The 21,013-nt window shown below is 32.2% G+C and overlaps 1 protein-coding gene across 1 annotated transcript; it reads left to right on the top strand.

Moving 5' to 3' along the window:
* Positions 1-1,418: 1,418 nt before the first annotated feature.
* On the top strand, positions 1,419-14,296 carry LOC114725930 (receptor-like protein EIX2). The gene is made up of 2 exons (XM_028912490.1): positions 1,419-2,484; positions 12,852-14,296. Exons 1-2 carry the CDS (start codon positions 1,419-1,421, stop codon positions 14,294-14,296), a joined length of 2,511 nt encoding a protein of 836 aa, XP_028768323.1.
* The last annotated feature ends 6,717 nt before the right edge of the window (positions 14,297-21,013 follow it).

Here is a 21,013-nt window from a genome sequence, read left to right as displayed (position 1 = left end):
TGAAAATTTCATTTGCTTTGTTATTTCAACGTACAATGTAATTCGAATTTTAGAGCTCTGATTTTGTGGTGTGTTTGGAGTAAAGATAATGAATGAATGCAAACTTTCTACAGTATTTTTTCATGCAAACCTAAATTATACTCCTCCGGTCCTTAATATAAAACGTATTTAACTAATTTAATTAGATTAAAAAAGTTAAGTAAGTTAGTTAATTATAAAAAATATAACATTTTTTTCTAAAACACTGTAATAATCTTTCTTAATATCCTTCCTTCTTTTTTTACTTGATTATGGTTGAGAAAGTATCTATAGGGATAAATATGAGAAAAATGTCTAATATTTAGGATCAAAATCAACTTAATAATTAAGTCCTATATTAAGGACCAGAGGAGTATAACTATAATGTATTCAAATTAAACACAGTTCAAGAAAACATAAATGATAAAATCTAGACGCCAGTCAAATGTTTTGCATATAGGATCAATTTTTAATTGAACCTATTAAAGCCTGAATTTATATTAAATTTTGGCTAAGGCATTTAGTTTTGTTATGAATGTACGTGTCGTGTATTTGGAAGGCATGTGAATAGGAAGGAAAGGAGTAATCAGCAAGCAATAAATAAGCTAAATAGAATTACGGCAAAAAAAAAAAAGAAGCTAAAAAGAATAAAAAGGAAAAGTTGGAGTCCGAACGGAATTATTATGATTTTTTGGGTTATATTAAATTTTATAAGAAAAGGTTTATCATTTTCCGGTCATACTAAAATTTTGTCGAATTTTTTATCCAAGAAAATCAAACTTCAGAGCAAAATATTTATTCAAATTTTGATTATCTGAATTAATTTATTCACTTCTGGACTAAAACAAAAATAAATAAAATTAATTCGCTTTGAGTTCATTACGTGAGTGCGTGTTTGTATACTCCTTATACTCCTTTTATAATTAATAATAATATAAAATGCAAAATTTGTCATAAGTTATTTTATTTATAAGTCATAAAATAGTGATGATGATTCTTTAATCTCCATGTGGAGCCCATGTAGGATTTGTTTTGTTTTCAAACATTTTAAAAATAAAATAAAATCATTGAGCTATTAGCCTTCAATATTTTTGCGCATAATTTTCTCCAGTTTTTCCCTAACGCCTGCTAACTTTAAAAGGATCTAAATATGTCATATATTATATCTGTGGTATTTTCTTATTCATGACACGATTTTGTATTGAAAAGACGGGAAGACTTAAAAATATTAGTAGACTTGATAATAAGAAATATCATGTGGTTATCAATTTTTTAAGGCATTTAAGTTTTTGTTTACTTTAGATTTTCCAGTATACGCGTGTGTGTCTATAAACATTCACACACACACACAAAATGTAAAGACTTCATTGAGGCCATCATACTCGAACTCACTTACCACAATGGCGAGCTTCGCTTCACAAATATCTTTTCTTTTGTTGTTTCTGTTATTTGCAACAACATTCAACAGGGTGATCAGTTGCAATAAAAATGATGAAAGGCTGCTTTTAATCTTCAAACAAGGAGTGGTTGGTCCAAACAACAAACTCCCTTCTTGGACTGCCAAAGAAGATTGCTGTTTATGGGAGGGAGTTCACTGCGACAACATCACCGGAAGAGTCACAGAGCTTTCTCTTTCCGGCAATGGTTTAGAAGGTGAGATTAATCTGTGTGCGCTTCAACTTGAATTTCTCAACCACTTGGACTTGAGCTACAATGTCTTCAAAACTGTGAGTATGCCACCATGCCAAATCTCCAAACCTCCCTTTGATGCTCACAAATTTCACAACCAATCACTTGCTACTCCTTCCAATCACTCAGCAAGTTTCTCTGTTGCTCTGCTTTATCTTGACTTTTCATATAATTATGATTTAGTCATAAATGACCTTCATTGGCTTTCCCAACTTTCTTCTTTAAAATATCTTAACCTTAGTCGCAGTGACATTGGAAATGATACCAAATGGCTCCAGCATATAGCCATGCTTCCTTCACTCTCTAAGTTACACTTGAGTGGTTGTGGATTAAGAGATTTTCCTTCCCTCGATTATGCCAATTTTACGTCACTTGAAGTTCTTGATCTTGCTCACAACTGTGACATGATGAAGTCAAAATTACCTGATTCATTCTTTAATATCACCAATCACATCTATCATCTTGACCTTTATGAATGCAATTTCTACGGACAATTGCCGAAGTCTTTGCTCAATCTTCAAAATCTCAAGTATTTAGATTTAGGGTATAATAATTTCGAAGGATCAATTCTAGATTGGTTAGGCCAATTTGAACAGTTGCAACACTTTGACATCCATCACAATTTGTTCCATGGCATAATTCCATCGTCTCTTGGAAATATTTCTTCCTTGCTCTACTTAGACTTGTCCGACAATCAATTGAACGGCAATATTCCAGTAACCTTGGGACAACTCCATAATCTAATTGTTTTAGACATTGGGCACAATTTCTTGGTTGGTGTTCTTATAGAAAATTTTTTTGCCGGTCTCTCAAGTTTAAAATCAATGGACTTAAGGTCAAATAGTTTCAAATTTCACTTTGATCCTAAATGGGTACCATCATTTCAACTTGAGAGATTGAATATGGCTAACACAAGCATAGGTCCTAATGTTCCGCCATGGCTATATACACAACAGTCTTTAAGGTTACTATATATTTCTAAATCAGGGATTTCAACAATTGATAAGGATATATTTTGGAACTTTGTAGCAGGAATAGAAGATGTTGATATCTCAGATAACTTAATTAGTGATGACATATCCGGTGTCACACTATCAACAAATGTCTCTTATTTTTATGCATCACATAACTCCTTATCGGGATCTATTTTCTCATTATTGTACCAATTAGAGGGTAACGGAGAAAGCAACTTGGTTGAATTGTACTTGTCAAATAATCATTTGAGTGGAGCACTTCCTGATTGTTGGACCAATCGGAAATCATTGGAATTCCTTAGTTTGGGGAGTAACAAGCTAATAGGTAAAGTTCCTCCCTCATTTGCTTCATTGGGACTTCAATTGTTGGATTTGAGTGATAATAGTTTCTCTGACGAATTTTCATCAGGCATGCTTAATTGGACAAATTTGCAAATCCTCATTTTAGAGAAAAATAATTTTTCTGGAAGTTTGCCAAATCCGTATATGGCACGATCTTTGGAAGTTCTTAAAGTAAGGACCGACCAATTTATGGGTAATATTCCACTAGGAATATGCATGCTCTCTTCTTTGCGGATACTAGATCTTGCTGATAATAAGCTTTTTGGATCTATACCTTCTTGCTTATGCAACATCACAAATCCAAATAACACCACCCTATATTTGTTTCTTCGTGAAATGATGCGCATATTTACTAAGGGAAGAGAGTTAGACTACCAACCTTATCCATATTTTAGACGTGGTGTTATCGATCTTTCTGCTAATAGCTTATCTGGAGAAATTCCTGAAGAATTATTCAGTATTACTCTATTGTGGTCCTTAAACCTGTCTCAAAACCATTTGATTGGAAAGATTTCTAAAGAAATTGGAGCCCTGGAAAACTTAGAATCTCTGGATCTCAGCTACAACAGACTTTCTGGAGAAATTCCTTCTACCATATCTAATTTGTCTTTTCTTGCTTGTTTGAACCTCTCATACAACAATCTCATCGGACAAATTCCACTGGGAACCCAAATTCAAAGTTTTGATTCCTGGAGTTTTGTTGGCAATCGTGAACTTTGTGGAGATCCTCTTCCAAAGAAGTGCAACCAAAAAGAAGAAATTCATGACGACTCAAAGCCAGCTGAAAGAGATGAAGACGACGGCTTTCTGAAGTCATTGTATCTTGGCATGGGGGTTGGATTTGCGGCGGGCTTCTGGGGAATTTGTGGTTCTCTCTTCCTCATCAGAGCATGGAGACACAGATTTTTCCGATGGTTTGATCACTTGAAAGATCAACTTTATGTTGCCTTCACCCTCTGGCTCAAAAGATTCGGTCGAATATTAAAAACAGATCTCCCTTGAGGTAATAAATTAGCTACGCCTTAACTTTTCAAATATTGTTAGTATTTTCCTTTTTCCTTTTAATTTCTTCTATTTCCTAAAAAAATTCTGTTCTTAGCTGATTATGTTTTATCTTGTTTGTTTTTCAATATGGGATGCAAGTGAAATAGCAGCTTTGCCTACTCTGATCGTTCCTCTGATTCAAATACTGAGTTCTGCCTCAAGGAATAAGGAGCTTTGCTGCTGTTTCGCATGGTCAAGGACTCCGATAGCGTGGCCTACTGAATGCCCTTTTGTTATCTTAGATTTAGTGAATTGTGAGAAGAGAACATTTTGTAATAATAGTTACTTGTGTGTCTGGGTGTCTCATGTTGTTAAGGAACCTTTGATGAAAATAGTCTTGAATGTGATATATGATTGTTACTCTAAAGTTCGATCATGAGTTTGAACCAAATAAAAAGATATTATGCGTCTGTATTTGAGATTTCAGGTGTAAGCGTAACAATCAAAACGAAAAGGCATGTGAGTGTTGTAGTCTGTAAGATAAGATTTATATTATGTTAACGTGTTGGATATTAATTTGTAACTTGCTGCTAATTTGTGGAAGATTGGAGGATCTTATAACATTGTATTTCGAAGCTTCAGATGCTCTGCTCCATTTTGGTTTATTTGAGTAGCTTCAAATAACAGAATCATGCCATGTTTGGCTAGATATTCAAATAACATCTAGATATTCAAATAACATCTTAGTTACTTCTAGGATTCATTTTATAATATAATTTATAATAAAATAAATCTTATGTTTAGGACCAGAGAAATATTAATACAATAAACATTAAATAACAAAGTTCCCTCAGATAATCAGATGCAGAGCAACACGGGCATGTTTCTAATGCCTACTTAACATCAGCTCATTTCAAGTACTCCATCCCATATTTTCTACAACGTCACATTAACTCATTTTCTAAGATGACGAAAAATATTTAAATTAGTTAAATATATAAATTGAGGGTAAAAGAGATCAAAAGAAATTTTGAAATTAATTATAAATATTTCATTGAATTTAATTTAGGATTAGTGAATAGAGTGTTATGATACGGACTGGAACCAATATTATTAGTGATGCAAATTAAAGTCAGTCATTCTTTCTTTTTCATTATGTATATGTATCCTATTATTGGAAGCAATCTTATTTGAGACATTGTTGAGCATTAAATATGGTCATCTCTTTCAACGGAATTCGAATCTTAGTTAACCATGTTATGAGGAATTAGCTCTTTTTGCTTGACTCAACTCCTATTGATAAAGTTGATCAATTTTGTGTTAATACATATGTTAATGTGTTTTCTGTAACTAAAATGGTCCCCCTTTCTTCACCCAGTAAACAATCCACCATGACGTCCTATTATTAGTTGAAAAGGTGGCTTCAATATTTAGAAAATTATATATATATATATATATATGACTGTGTAAATAAAGAGGAGATGTTATGGATGGGAAATTTTGGTGTTAGATTGTATAACTGAAGGGGTAGAATAAAAATTAAAAAAAATTATTCTTAATGTTCCTAATGTTCTCACAATAAATCTTGTCGAGTTGGAAATGAGGGACCCGAAGAGGATTTTACATCAAATCCAAAACTTGGCCTATATAGCATGTGAGGTATTCCCCCCCCCCCTCATTACAAGTCGGTCCTCCTCTATGTTCAGCAAAAAATTACAATATGAAAAGAAAAGCATGAAAATATAAATCCTCGTTTGATTCAATCTATGACTCTATTGATTAGGATAATTAATACATCCAATTTTTAATATAAGAGTTACTTAACTAATTTGATTTAATTAAAAAATTTAAATAAATTAGTTAATTATAACAAACATTCTGTAAAACATTAAATTATAGGTTACAGAAATTAATTGGAAGAAAAATAATAGATATAAGATATAAAGTATATTCAGATCTTATATTTATGATCAAATTCAATCTCCAAGCTAGTTTTTATATTAATGTAAAAATTCTGTTTATAAATATTTCATTATTTTAAGAGTAAAATATATTACCTACTCTTCTATTTTACTTAAATTACAGAAACCTCTCTTTTGTTTTGAAAAAATATATAAACTTCCCTTCAAGTTAAGATATATATTACACAAAGCTCCCTTATATTTTTAAGATTCAATTTTCATCCATCCAACTACTAGTTGACCATTAAATTTGACATTTAAATTTTTATTTTGACCAAAATATCCCTCTCCAACATAAATATTATTTAAACATTTATATTTAAAAAAAATAATTTTTGATACAACAAAAAATAATTATAATACATGTATTTTCAAGATTTTTAATATGTTATAAAATTTTTAATTTCAATTATATTATAGAATTATATAATTTTAGTTCCTCATCAAATATTAAAACTTAAGATTTTTTTTAAGTGGCTAAAAAAATATTTTGAATGCATATTTTCTTATCACATAATATAAATTATACAAGTTTGGAAACTTATATAAATCATTTAAATTTATGTTTGCATTAACTAAGTTACTTAATTTTTTGGCCCAATACGATAAAAAGAATAAACAAACAACAATTTTTAAAAATAAAAAAATAAAATTAAGGTAAAGGATAAAATCTTAAATTCTTTGATATAGTTTTAATCAAGATTGTGGAATTTAGTATTATGAAGGATAATTTAGCAAATAGAAAGTATTTCAAGATAAATTTGAATTAAAAAAAATCTTTTTGAAATATTCTTAACGGAGTTAAAAGTTTGGATTTGAGTGTATGTTTTCAAAATAGAAAAAAAAACATGTGTAATTAAGACAAAATACAAGGGAGGTTAGAGTATTTTACTCTTATTTTAATTAAGGACTAGTGAGTAGAGAGTTATGATACAGACTGGGCCCAATACTATTAGTGATACACATTAAAGTCGGTTATTTTTTTCTTTTTGCTACGCATATGTACCCTTTTATTGGATATAATTTTATTCGAGATATTATCGAACATTAAATGTGAACATCTCTTTTGATGAGGATTCAAATTTTAGTTCACCATGTTATGAGAGACTAATTTATTCTACTGAACTTCACTCCTATTAGTAACGTTAGTCAATTTTGTGTTAATGCATACGCTGATTTGTCTTTTGTGAACAAAATTGTCCCTCTTTCTTCACCCAATAAACAATCCACCATGGCGTCCGATTATTAGTTGAAAAGACGACTTCAATATTTAGACAATTATATATATAAAGAGGAGATGATATAGATGGGAAATTTTGATGTTAAATTGTATAACTGAATGGATAGAATAAAAATTAATAAAAAATTGTTCCTAATGTTCTCACAATAAATCTTGCCAAGCTGAAAAGGAGGGACCCGAAGAGGATTTTCCATCAAATCGAAAACTTGAACTATATAGCATGTGAGTTATTTTTTCCCCCCCTTATTACAAGTCCGTCCTCCTCTATGTTCAGAAAACAAATTACAATATGAAAGAAAAGCATGAAAATATAAATCTTGGTATGATTCAATCTATGACTCTGTTGATTAGGATAATTAATACATCCAATCTTTAATATAAGACCTACTTAAATAATTTGATTTAATTAAAAAAATCAAATAAATTAGTTAATTATAACAAACATTCTGTAAAACATTAAATTATAAGTTACAGAAATTAATTGGAAGAAAAATAATAAATATAAGATATAAAGTATATTAAGATATAATACTCATGATCAAATTTAATCTCCAAACTAGTTTTTATATTAATGTAAAAATTCTCTTTAATCTAAAATTAATGTAAGATTAACAGTCAATATTAATGTGGTGAGACAGGGGGCGATACTTTAATGATTTTGACTCTTAAATGGGCAATATTGCTTTGCTAATAGTTCATGCTAATAATTAATGCTACCCGCGAAATAGTCCAAAGGCAAATGTCCTTTAATTCTTAAAATAATTAGAGAGGACATTTTTTTTGGGGGGGGGGGTAAAAGTAAATTACACGCTGAGGGGAAAAATTCATGTTATTGGGATAGTATAGTTGATGACTTCCATAACTTTCTTAATTAATTATTAATGTTAATAAATAAAACATCACATTATTTGGTCATTGCGTGTTTCCCCCACTCACTATGGTGAGGTTAATCAACTTCTAAGACCTTCCTGACAATTTTTAAAATTAACTTTAGTTTAGCTTTCGGATTACATTTCCCAAGAGACAAAAGCTGCCATTAAAAAAATTAGAAGACGATGAAAAAGAATATACCATCCCACTAAGTTGATGAATTAATTTTTTTCCACCAGCGTGTAATTTACTTTCCTTCTCTTTTATTCCCTTATCTTTTTATTGTTTTTCTTTTTAATGGGTCGTTGAAAAGCAATGGCAGCTCCGGTCTCTTCAGAAATTCATTAATTCAAAAGCTAATTATTTGCAAACATTCTCGTTTGAAATTAAAAACATCCCACAAATAATCGTTTCAAGATTTATATGATTGTGTGCAGTTTCTCTGTAACGCCACAAGTCATTGATGTTGTTATAATGTGAACTAAACATAAAAAGTCTAAATGATAATTTAAAGGATATTTTTCTTATTTCAAAAGCTAAAAGATGTATTTCTAGAAAACCTCTAATTGAATTGTAAAAAAAATCCTTTAATTGGTTGCTTAAGCGACTTTTATCTTTTTGAAGCGTTTCGAACGATTTGGCTGTGGAAATTGAATAAGAATGAAAAATGATATGAAAATGAATGTATTAATATTCCAGTTTTTTCTCAAAAAGATGGGAAGACTTGGAAGTATTAGAAGACTTGATCATAAAAAAAAAATGGTTATAGATTTTTTTAGCCATTTAAATGTTTGTGTGCTTTTTCCAATATTTTCTAATAACCACTTTTTTTGTAATGATTTTCATTTTTCACAATTTATGTACATCGCGACCATGTAATATAAATAAACCATGATGACGGTTTCATTTTGAAAATTTCATTTGTTTTGTTATTTTAACATATAATCTAATTTGAATTTGAGAGGTATATAATTTTGTTGTGTGTTTGGACTAGAGATAATGAATGAATGCTTTCTACAATATTTATTTTGGGACAACCTACATTATGTGTATGTATATAATTTATTTGAAATAGAGTTGAAGAAAACATAAATGATTAAATTTATACGTCAGTTCAATATTTTGTATATAAGATCAATTTCCCTTTGGACCTATAAAAGCCTAAATGTACAGTAAGTTTTAAAGGTAAGGTATTTAATTTTATTTATATATATCCACTCACGTGTATTTGGAAGGCATGTGAATAGGAAAGGAAAGGAAAGGAGAAATAACTAGCAATAAATAAGCTAAAAAGGGGGAAAAAATAAAGAAGAAGAAGGAATACAACATTTATATCAAATTACTTATATTCATTAGGTCAAGTGCCCAAATCATATATAGTCATATGTCTTATTTTTAAAATATTAGCATTTAATATTTAATTATAAATTTACAAGAAACAAAAATAGACACATGTCCATGTATAATTTGAGAACTTTATATAATAGACATAAACAACTTGACCTAGTTGTTCACAAATAGCACAAAATATGGGGTTCAAAGAGCCATATGTAATTAATTTTATGGATTTCACATGGAATTTTTGTGATTTTTTTGGCTTATATTAAATCTGATTAAAAAAATGATATATAGGGTTTTATTATTTTCGGGTCATACTAAAATTTTGTCCAATTTCTTATGTGTAAAAATCAAACTTCAGAGCACAAATTTTTATTCAAATTTCAATGATCTGAATTAAGTTATTCATTTCGGGACTAAAATAAATAAATAAAATTAATTTACTTTGACTTCAAGACGTGAGTGAGTGTGTCTGAGTATAATCATTCAATAATTAACAATGATATAAAATAAATGATAATAAGTTATTTTATTTATAAGTCATAATATAGGGTTTGGTTTGTTTACGAAAACATTTTTACAATAAAAAATCACTGAGCTCTTGGCCCTCAATATTTTTATACGTAATTGCCCCCAGTTTTTCCCTAACACCTACCAAATTTAAAAGGATCTAAGCACATAACAGATTATATCTGGTATTTTCTTATTCACAATGTTAAAAGAAAAGATGTAGTTAAAAATATCCAGTAATTCAACTTGGTTTTGGAAATTGAAAAAAATAAGAAAACAAGGCAGGAAACATGTTGTGGAGAAATTGGATTCATGGCACGATTTCTATTGAAGAAATCACGTGTTGTGCCGGTGTGCCGGGGGGGGGGGGAGCGAAACACGTGGGACGGAGGAGGGAGCCTGTCGGAAAGGGAGGACCAAAGACAAACGGCGGCTAAGCCGATTAGTCTCCCTTTCCCACTTGCAATAAATACGCCACCCATGGCACAATAAGACAGGAAGACTTGGAAATATTATTAGTAGACTTGACAATAAGAAAGCAAATTACACGCCAGTGGAAAACATTTGAAAATTAAAACGAAGGACATATGGAACGTAGTATTTATTTTTATAAAAAAGAATATATTATTACTTGAGAAATTTGTCCGCGTAAAGAAATTTCCATATAAATCAAACTTATGATGCTTGACCGGAAAAAAACTTATGATGCAAAAATAATGGATATTTATTCCAAGATTATATATAATTAATTAATTTGTTCATTTCATAGCTAAAATAAAAAATAATACTAATTATTTTTATTTCAATAAATAAATATTTGAGTTGCCTTTCAATAATTTGCAAAAATTCTCGTTTTGAAATGAAAAAACATGCCCCCAAACTATTGATGAATTTCAAGATATATATTATTGTGTGCAGTATCTCCACGACACGTTGTCATTGATGTTGTTAATAATAATATGAACTGAACACAACATGTCTAATTAACAATTTATAGGATGTATTTTTTTAAAATTTTAAATAGCTAAAAGTTGTATTCGCATATCACCTCTAAGTGAATGGTCTATTTATATTATATGTCATGGAAAAAAAAAATCTTTATTTTGTTGTTTAAGAAACTTTTACTTTGGTTGTGAAAAATGAATTTATTAATGTTTCAACTTTTCTTTGGAAAGATGCAAAGACCTAGAAGTATTAGAAGACCTGACTAAAAAAAAGATGTGGTTATTTTGATTTTCCAATATTTTTTAAGCTGCAGTTTGTTTGCAATACTTGTCACAACTTATAAACATCCTGACCTTCTAAATAAAGGCTTAATTGAGTTCATTCTACAGAAGCAAATCAGGATGACAGTTTCGTTTTGCAACTTTCATTTGTTTTGTTGTTTCAACCTATAATATGACTTGAATTAGAGAGGTATGACTTTAATTTGTGGTGTGTTTGGCGCCAAATTTTGTCCAATTTCTTATATAAAAAAAATCAAACTACAGCGCATGTATAGTTATTCAAATTTCAATGATCTCAATTAATTTATTCATATCTGGAGTAAAACGAAAAAAAATAAAATTAATTCACTTTCACTTCAATATGTGTCTGTATATATGCTCCTTTCGGTAATTAATACAAGTATAAAATATAATAATTAAGCTCCATGCCATTCATTGAGCCCAAAAAGGATTTGTTTTGTTTGCAAGCATTTTTAGATTAAAAAAGAACTAAGCTATTGGACTTCAGAATGAAAATCATGCGGTTATAAATTTTTAAGCATTTAAATTTTTGTCTATTACTTCAGATTTTCCGGTATATATAGGTATATCATATATAGGCTTCATTAGGCCATTATACTCAAACTTAGCACAATGGCGAGCTTCGCTTCACAAATATCTTTTCTTTTGTTGTTTCTGTTATTTGCAACAACATTAAACAGGGTAATCAGTTGCGATGAAAATGATCAAAGTCTGCTTTTCATCTTCAAACAAGGAGTGGTCGATCCAACCAACCAACTCTCATCTTGGAGTGTTGAAGAAGACTGCTGTTTATGGGAGGGAGTTCACTGCCACAACATCACCGGAAGAGTCACAGAGCTTTCTCTCTTCAATCATTCATTAGGAGGTGAGATTAATATGTGTGTGCTTCAACTTAAATTTCTCAACCACGTGGACTTGAGCGACAATGACTTTGAAACTGTGAGTATGCCACCATGCCAAATCTCCAAACCTCCCTTTGATGCTCACAAATTTCACAACCAATCACTTGCTACTCCTTCCAATCACTCAGCAAGTTTCTCTGTTGCTCTGTGTTATCTTAATTTTTCGCATAATTATGAGTTAGTCATAAATGACCTTCATTGGCTTTCCCAACTTTCTTCTTTAAAATATCTTGACCTTAGTTACAGTGATATTGGAGATGATACCAAATGGCTCCAGCATATAGTCATGCTTCCTTCACTCTCTGGGTTACACTTGAGTCAATGCGGATTAAGAGATTTTCCTTCCCTCGATTATGCCAATTTTACGTCACTTGAAGTTCTTGATCTTTCTTTCAACTATGACATGATGAAGTCAAAATTACCTGATTCATTCTTTAATATCACCAATCACATCTATGATCTTGACCTTCGTGGATGCAATTTCTATGGACCATTGCCAAAGTCTTTGCTCAATCTTCAAAATCTCAAGCTTTTATATTTAGCGTCTAATAATCTCGAAGGATCAATTCCAGATTGGTTAGGCCAATATGAACACTTGCAATACTTGGATTTCTATTGGAATTTGTTCCATGGCATAATTCCATCATCTCTTGGAAATATTTCTTCCTTGCTCTACTTAGAATTGTCCCACAATCAATTGAACGGGGATCTTCCAGAAACCTTGGGACAACTCCGTAAATTATATCATTTAGGCATCAGTGACAATTCGTGGATAGGTGTTCTTTCTGAAATGAATTTTACCAATTTCTCAAATTTAACATCATTGGACTTAAGCTCAACAAGTTTTGAATTTGACTTTGATCCTAAATGGGTCCCACCATTTCAACTTGAGGCGTTGGATTTGAGCAACACAAGCATAGGTCCTAATGTTCCATCATGGCTATACACACAACGGTCTTTAAGACTGCTAGATATTTCGAGATCTGGGATTTCAAAAATTGATGCAGATATATTTTGGAGCTTTGTTGTAGGAATCGATCATATTGATATCTCAAACAACTGGATTAGTGATGACATATCCAACGTCTCACTATCAGTAAATATCTCTTACTTTGACGCATCTCACAACTTTTTGTCAGGATCTATTTTCTCATTATTGTGCCAACTAGAGAGCAAGGGAGAGAGCGTGTTGCGATACTTAGACTTATCATATAATCATTTGGGCGGAGCACTTCCTGATTGCTTGGCCAATTGGAAACAATTGGCTTACCTTAATTTAGGGAGTAATAAGCTGATAGGTGAAGTTCCTCCCTCACTGGCTTCATTGAATCTTCATTTGTTGGATTTGGGTAATAATAGTTTCTTCGGCAAATTTTCGTTAGACATGCTGAATTGGACCTATATGAATTACCTCATTTTAGAACAAAATAAATTTTCTGGAAGTTTGCCAAATCCCATGGCGCAATATTTGGTAGTTATTAAATTGAGGGCCAATCAATTCGTAGGCAATATTCCAGTCCAATTATGCAACATTTCTGGTTTGCAAATATTTGATCTGGCTGAAAATAAGCTTTCAGGATCCATACCTCATTGCCTACTTAGCAGGACGTCTCCACCTGATTTTGACTTGTTGCCTAATGAAATCATGAAAATATTTATGAAAGGAAGAGAATTTGACTACCGATCATTTGAACGTCTTCTATATTCTACGAGTGGCGTTATTGATTTTTCTGCTAATAGTTTGAGTGGAGAAATTCCTGAAGAACTAATTAGTAACAGTCAAATACAATCCTTGAACTTGTCTCGAAACTATTTGACTGGGAAAATTCCCAAAGAAATTGGAGGCATGAAAGTGGAATCTCTTGATCTTAGCTACAACAAACTTTCTGGAGAAATTCCTTCAACAATATCCAATTTGTCTTTTCTTGAATATTTGAACCTCTCATACAACAATTTCGTTGGACAAATTCCATTGGGAACCCAAATTCAGAGTTTTGATTCTTGGAGTTTTGTTGGCAATCCTGAACTTTGTGGAGATCCTCTTCCAAATAAGTGCAATAATAAAGAAGAAACTCATGACTCAAAGCTAGCCGAAGGAGATGAAGATGACGGCTTTCTAAAGTCATTGTATCGTGGTATGGGGGTTGGATATGCAGCAGGTTTTTGGGGAGCTTGTGCTTCTTTCTTCCTCGTCAGAGCATGGAGATACAAATTTTTCTGATGGTATGATCACTTGGCGGATCAACTTTATGTTGCCTGGGCTCTCTTCTTCAAAGTTTCAGCTGAGTATTAGTAACAGATATCCCTTGAGGTAATAAATGAGCTTCTTTGATTTTTCAAGTGTTATTATTTAAATTAGCTTCCTTTACTTAAAAAATATTGTTCTTTAGCTGATTATGTTATATCTTGTTTACTTTTCAATATGGTTTGCCTATCGGATGCAAGTGGAATAGCTATCACCACTCTGATCGTTATTCAAATACCGAGTTCTGCTTCAAGGAATAATGAGTTCTGCTGCAGCGAAGCATGATCAAACCTATCAGTTGTCCTGTTGTTATCTGAACTTTAGTGAATTGTGAGAAGAGAACATGTTGTAATAACAATTATGTGTGTCTCATATTGTTAAGAAACCTTTTGATGAATGGTGTTCCGTGTGATATATGAATGTACACAATAGAAAGATATTATATGTCTCTGTATTTAAAGATTTCAGGTATCAAAGCTTGAAACTTGGAACACAGTGAATCAAATCAAATATCAAATATCAAACAATCTAATAACAACATTCTGTTTTGACATTTGAGGTGCTCTGCTCCATTGTGGTATATACTGTTTGAAATAACAGAGAGTCATGCCTTGGTAGGTTACTTAATCAAATAATATAATCTCTCAGCTATTAAACATAATAAACATTAAATAACAAACTTGGCTCAAATCATATGCACAGCAACACGCGAGTATGATGAATTGGTGAGATTGTCTCAAATTCAGGTCTCATGTTTTGCTTCAGGGAATAACTAGGTTGCTATGCTGCAGTTACAACATCTGGCTAAGAGCTCTGATGTTTCCTTCTAATTAATGCCCTTTCTTTATCTTAAATTTAGTGATATAGTGATAGAATAAGAGCTTGTAACAATGGTTTATTAGAATACCCGTGTGTACTTATGTCACTTTCTTTTTCAATGGAATATCCTTTAAGTGGTCATTAAATGCGAGTTATTGCAACATTATTTTTTGTAAGAACACCAACCAAGAAATTGTGCCCAATGTCTAATTGATTTAAGCTAATGAAGTTGTCCCAAGGTTTCTGGAAGATTGCCGTTCAATTGATTGTTGGACAAGCCTAAGTGGAGCAGGGAAGAAATATTTCCAAGAGATGATGGAATTACACCATAAAACAAATTACTTCCAATATCCAAGTATTGTAACCGCTCATATTGGCCTAACCAGTCTGGAATTGATCCGTTGAGATTATTATATCTCAAATCTAAATACTTGAGGTTCTGAAGATGGAGCAAGGACTTTGTTAATTGGCCATAGAGATTGCAATAAGTAAGGTCAAGATAATAGATGCGATGGGTGATATTAAAAAATGAATCAGGTAACTTTGACTTCACCATATAATTATTATTAGAAAGATCAAGAACTTCAAGTGATGTAAAATTGGCATAATCAGTGAGTCTACAATCCCACAAGCGTAACTCAGAAAGTGAAGGAAGCATGGCTATATGTTAGAGCCATTTGGTATCATTTCCAATGTAACTATGACTCAGGTCAAGATATTTTAAGGAAGAAAGTTGGGAAAGCCAATGAAGGTCATTTATGACTAAACCATAATTATATGACAAGTCAAGATAACGCAAAGCAACAGAGAAACTTCTTGAGTGATTGGAAAGAGTAGGAAGTGATTGGTTGTGAGATTTGTGAGCATCAAAAGGAGATTTGGAGATTTGGCGTGGTGGCATACTCACAGTTTTGAAGTCATTGTGGCTTAGGTCTAAGTGGTTGAGGAATTCAAGTTGAAGTACACACAGATTAATGTCACCTCACAATGTATGATTGAAAAGAGAAAGCTCTGTGACTCTTCCGGTCATGTTGTTGCAGTAAACTCCCTCCCATAAACAGCAATCTTCTTCGGTATTCCAAGAAGAGAGTTGGTTTTTTGGATCAACCACTCCTTGTTTGAAGATTAAAAGCAGCCTTTCATCACTTTCATTGCAACTGATCACACAGTTGAATGTTGTTGTAAATAGCAGAAACAACAAAACAGAGGAAATTTGTGAAGCGAAGCTAGCCATTGTGGTAAGTTTGAGCATAGTGGCCTGAGAAGTCTTTGCATCATATATATATATATATATATTGGAAAATCAGAAACTACGTGGTAAATCTGCTGCAAGTCCTCTCATTCTCCTTTAAATTTTATGAAAAAAAATATTATTTATAAAGCATGAATCTTATACTATGAATTTTGCAATATGTCTATATGATGGGTAAGGGAGAAGTGAAGCATTGAGTGGCGTGTTGCAAGTGGGAAAGGGAGACTGATCGGCTTAACCGCCGTTTGTCTTTGGTCCTCCCTTTCCCACAGGCTCCCTCCTCCGTCCCACGTGTTTCGCCTTCTTTTGTTTTTTTTTCGTCGACAACACGTGATTTAATAGCGTAAAAGAGACAATCCACTCTACAAGGTCAAGCATACTAATTAGAATTTTGTATGAATATACTCCTCCGGTCTTTAATATAAGACTCATTTAACTAATTTGATTAGATTAAGGAAGTTAGGTAAGTTAGTTAATTATAAGAAAAGTGATACATTTTTCCTAAAATACCATAATCATCTTTCTTAATACCCCTCTCCCTCTTCTATTTGATTATGGTTGAGGGAGTATCCATAGGGGTAATTTAGAAAAAATTGATAAATATGATAAATGGGTCTTATATGTAAGATCAAAACCAACTCAAGAATTAGGTCCTATATTAAGAACCGGAGGAGTATAATTTTTTCCGGTGTAAACATACATATAATTTCTTTAAATTATATTAATTTTAATAATATATCTTAAAATATTTTTTTCAGTAATACCCTGTATTCTGAAATAATTTTTTTTGGTACACTCAACATTCTACAATATTTTTTTAGTAATACTTAGTATCCCAAAAATATACTTAGCACAGTGTTACTAAAACCTAAAATTATTTTAAGATATTGAATGTTTCTAGAAAAATCTTTCAGGGTGCTGACTGGACCAGACGCACACTGGTGACCATTATTACAACATATTCTCTTCTCACAATTCACCACTAACTATTCTGTGCCACACACTCCTATGCCGCTTGTTTCGAAACACACACCAAACAAGTCAATCAGAGTGACGACGAACAGAAGAAACCGGAGGATTAATATAGATTTCAGCAGCTTATGAATTAACTGGAGCAATAATTATTACTAATAATCATATCCAAGTCTCTCTTATCAGCAATTCTGGCCTCATGTTGAACTTTGAAGTAATCCTTATCAGCAATTCCATTGAAAAAGAAACTGGCATAAGTACACACAGTCACAGATGTTCTGATAAACCATTATTACAAACTCTTATTTTGTCGCTATTTCACTGAATTTAAAATAAAGAAAGGGCATTAATTAGAAGGAAACATTAAAGCTCTTAGCCAAGGGTAACTGCAGCAAAGCTTCCTGGCTATAATTCCCCGAAGCAGAATATGAGACTTGAATTTGGGACAAAGGCACTGGAAAAGTTGTAGATATATAGATCAGTCTTCAAAGCGTCGCACCCACTGCTTCATACTACAGTTGCGTCCCAAAGACAAAACATATCGAACAATAAAGAACATAAGAAAAAACCAGTTAAGAACTAAATTTGTTTAACTAAAAGAAGATAAACTTTCATGCAAATAAATGAGAGAGACGACTTTTTTTTTTTTTTTTGAAATATATGATAGTTAATCCATTGCCTCAATAGCAACTTAATTTGTCCCAAATATTCGACCGAAAATGTTTAAGCATCAGGGCCACATTGACATAAAGTTGATGAAACAAACTGTCAAATAATCGGAAAAATCTATGTCTGCATGCTCTAATGAGAAAGAGAGAACCACAAACTCTCCAAAAGCCTGCTGCAAATCCAACTCCCATCCCAAGATACAATGTCTAGAGAAAGGTGTCATCTTCATTTTCTTCGACCGCCTTTAAGTTGTGAACTTCTTCTTTCTTGTTACACTTACTTGGAAGAGGGTCTCCACAAAGTTGAAGATTGCCAACAAAACACCAAGAATCAATACTCTGAATTTGAGTCCCTAAAGGGATTTATCCCTAAAGAATCATTTATTCACAAGTGATAATTATGTGAAAGATCTGGTTGAAGCAGAGAAGAAGATTCGCAGACATGGCGTCGAGGAATACTCACGGAGTCAAATCGATTATGGCTCTGCAACTCTGCCATTGACATCACACAGAACTCCGGACCACAAACAACAATCTTCATGACTAGTCCATGAAGAGAGTTTGTTTAAAGTATCCACCACTCCTTGTTGGAAGATCAAGAGTGGTCCTTGATCATTCTCGTTGCAACGACTCGCATTGTTGGTCTTACATATGCCTCTATCGAATGTTGTTGCAAGCAAAAGAAACAAGAAAACAAATGAAGTTTTTGAAGTGAAGCTGACCATCATGGTTGGAGTTTTTTTTTGGGTTAAAAACTTGGACCAATTTACTCTGGACTAAAACTAAACAAAAATCTCGACTAAGAAGCCATTTGTTTTTTTGGGCTAATTTTTATATTGCAAACACCATATTAAAACCTCCACTTACGCCACCAACGGGTTGGATTTAGCGAAAGGGACTAGTCTCCTACAATGTGGTGAACCAAGATTCGAATCTCTACTGGGAGAGGTGTCCATATTTAGTGCCTGACAATGCCTCAAATAGGATTACTTCCAATAAGAGAATACTTATGCTTTAGCAAAAAAAAAAAAATTTCCAATTACGCCTAAATTTAGACACGTTCAATTGTAAATCACAAAATTTTAGTTTTAAATTTGCACTAAGAACCAGTTGTAAATATAATCCCATAAAAATGTCATTCTCCTCTTATATTTACAGTCGGCGCTCATCAGATTGTGTAGGAAATAAGATTGACCAATACAATGCTAATTGCTAATTTTTGTTTTCAAGGAGAGATTAGGCAGGAAATATTAAAATTTGTGTTTTATATTGATATTAATCTCCCTTACTGTGCCCAAACAAGCAAGTAATTGTGCCATGTAATTGGAACAATCAATCTTAGAGGTTTAATAAATTATAGGAAATGCTAATAATGTAATTCTTTTTACCGATTTTCCCGTTCAAGAAGAGATAAGGTAGGGAATATATCTTAAGTTTTGTTTTTATTACTCATTTTGACCAGTTGATAGCTACATCTACTTGTTAACTACAAAATTAATTACTTGTACCAAAAAAAAAAAAAACAACGCACTGTTATGCTACATTGTTTAATAGTGGGACCGATTATCATGTAGAACGGCCAAGTCCAAAAACTAATCAATACAAGAGTTCAAGTGTAATTAAGGGATCTCTCAAACCCTATTATCTGTTAATGACTCTGTTATTTCGTACAGAATAACCCAATATGAAACAGAGCATCTCAAGTATGTCAAACAGAGCAATCCACATGAAACACTATTTATCAAAAGTTTCTTAACAATATGAGACGCACATACTCTACTCAGTAACAACTATTATGACAGCATATTCTCTTCCCACAATTCACTAAATTTAAAATAACAAAAGGTCATTCAATAGGCAACATCTGAGTCCTAGACACGCGTAACAGCACTCCTCAGCTTATTCCTTGAATCAGAACTCAATATTTGAATGAGAGGAACGATCAGAGTAGTGATAGCTATTTCACTTGCATCCCATATTGAAAAATAAACACGATAGAATAAAATCAGCTAAGAATAAATTGTTTTGGTAAGTAGAAAAGGATGCAATGGAAAAAGGAAAATGAAATTTCATTAAAATAATAACAATGGTTAAAAAATCAGGGCAGCTAATTTATTACCTCGAGGAAAATTTGTTGTTGATATTCAACCATGATGAGAGTTGGTTGGTTGGATCGACCACTCCTTGTTTGATGATGAAAAGCAGACTTCGATTATTTTCATTGCAACTGATTGCCCTGTTTAATGTTGGAGCAAATAACAGAAACAACAAAAGAAAAGATATTTGTGAAGCGAAGCTCGCCATTGTGGTAAGTGAGTTCGAGTATGATGGCCTCAATGAAGTCTTTACATTTTATATGTGTGTGTGTGTGTGAATGTTTATAGACACACACGCGTTGAAATGGTGGGACCCATTTCAATTTGTCTGGAGAAATTCCAAAGGAATTAATGAGAGAGACTAAATACTAAATATACTCAGCTAAGGGCAAAATAGAAGGGAAAAAAGTAATAAATGCTTAAGCAAACACAAAAAATAAAGCTTATATTTTGAACCAAACTCATCTCCAAAAGTGAAACTTATATATAGGACGGGAGGAAGTACTTCATTGTAATTCGATTCCAACGAAGGGCAAAATTGAAAAATCACGTTTTGTTTTAACAAGAAGATCAACTACCACTTCAACAATGGTGAAATTAGTTTTGACCCAAAAAAAAAAAAAAGGTAATGGTGAAATTAGTTAACTTTTCCCTTTAATTTTACTGAAGGACGTACCTGCTGGGTGCGTAACAAAGGCCTGAGTCGAAAATAACTCCAAAATGAAAAGGAACAAAAGAAGAGGAGATAATTGACTCCAAAATGAAAAGGAACAAAAGAAGAGGAGATGAAGTTAAGCCTTTGTTTTTTTTTGGCTCACTCCATTTGGCTTTCTATTATCAAAAAGAAGATTCTCCTTTGGTGTGAATCTAATGTCATCAACAATCA

The sequence above is a fragment of the Neltuma alba genome, unplaced genomic scaffold, assembly GCF_004799145.2.
Source record: "Neltuma alba isolate B1F8T4 unplaced genomic scaffold, ASM479914v2 tig00012309_pilon, whole genome shotgun sequence".
Taxonomy (NCBI): domain Eukaryota; kingdom Viridiplantae; phylum Streptophyta; class Magnoliopsida; order Fabales; family Fabaceae; genus Neltuma; species Neltuma alba.
The sequence above is the reverse complement of the archived record's forward strand: the minus strand, read 5'-3'. Positions and strand labels throughout refer to the sequence as shown.

Bases quoted from the DNA above. Each gene is read 5' to 3' on its own strand.
- LOC114725930 (XM_028912490.1), top strand. From the start codon at position 1,419: ATGGCGAGCTTCGCTTCACAAATATCTTTTCTTTTGTTGTTTCTGTTA. The intron at 2,485-12,851 runs GTGTTCTTATAG...ATTCGTGGATAG, and splicing joins TGGGCACAATTTCTTGGTTG to GTGTTCTTTCTGAAATGAAT.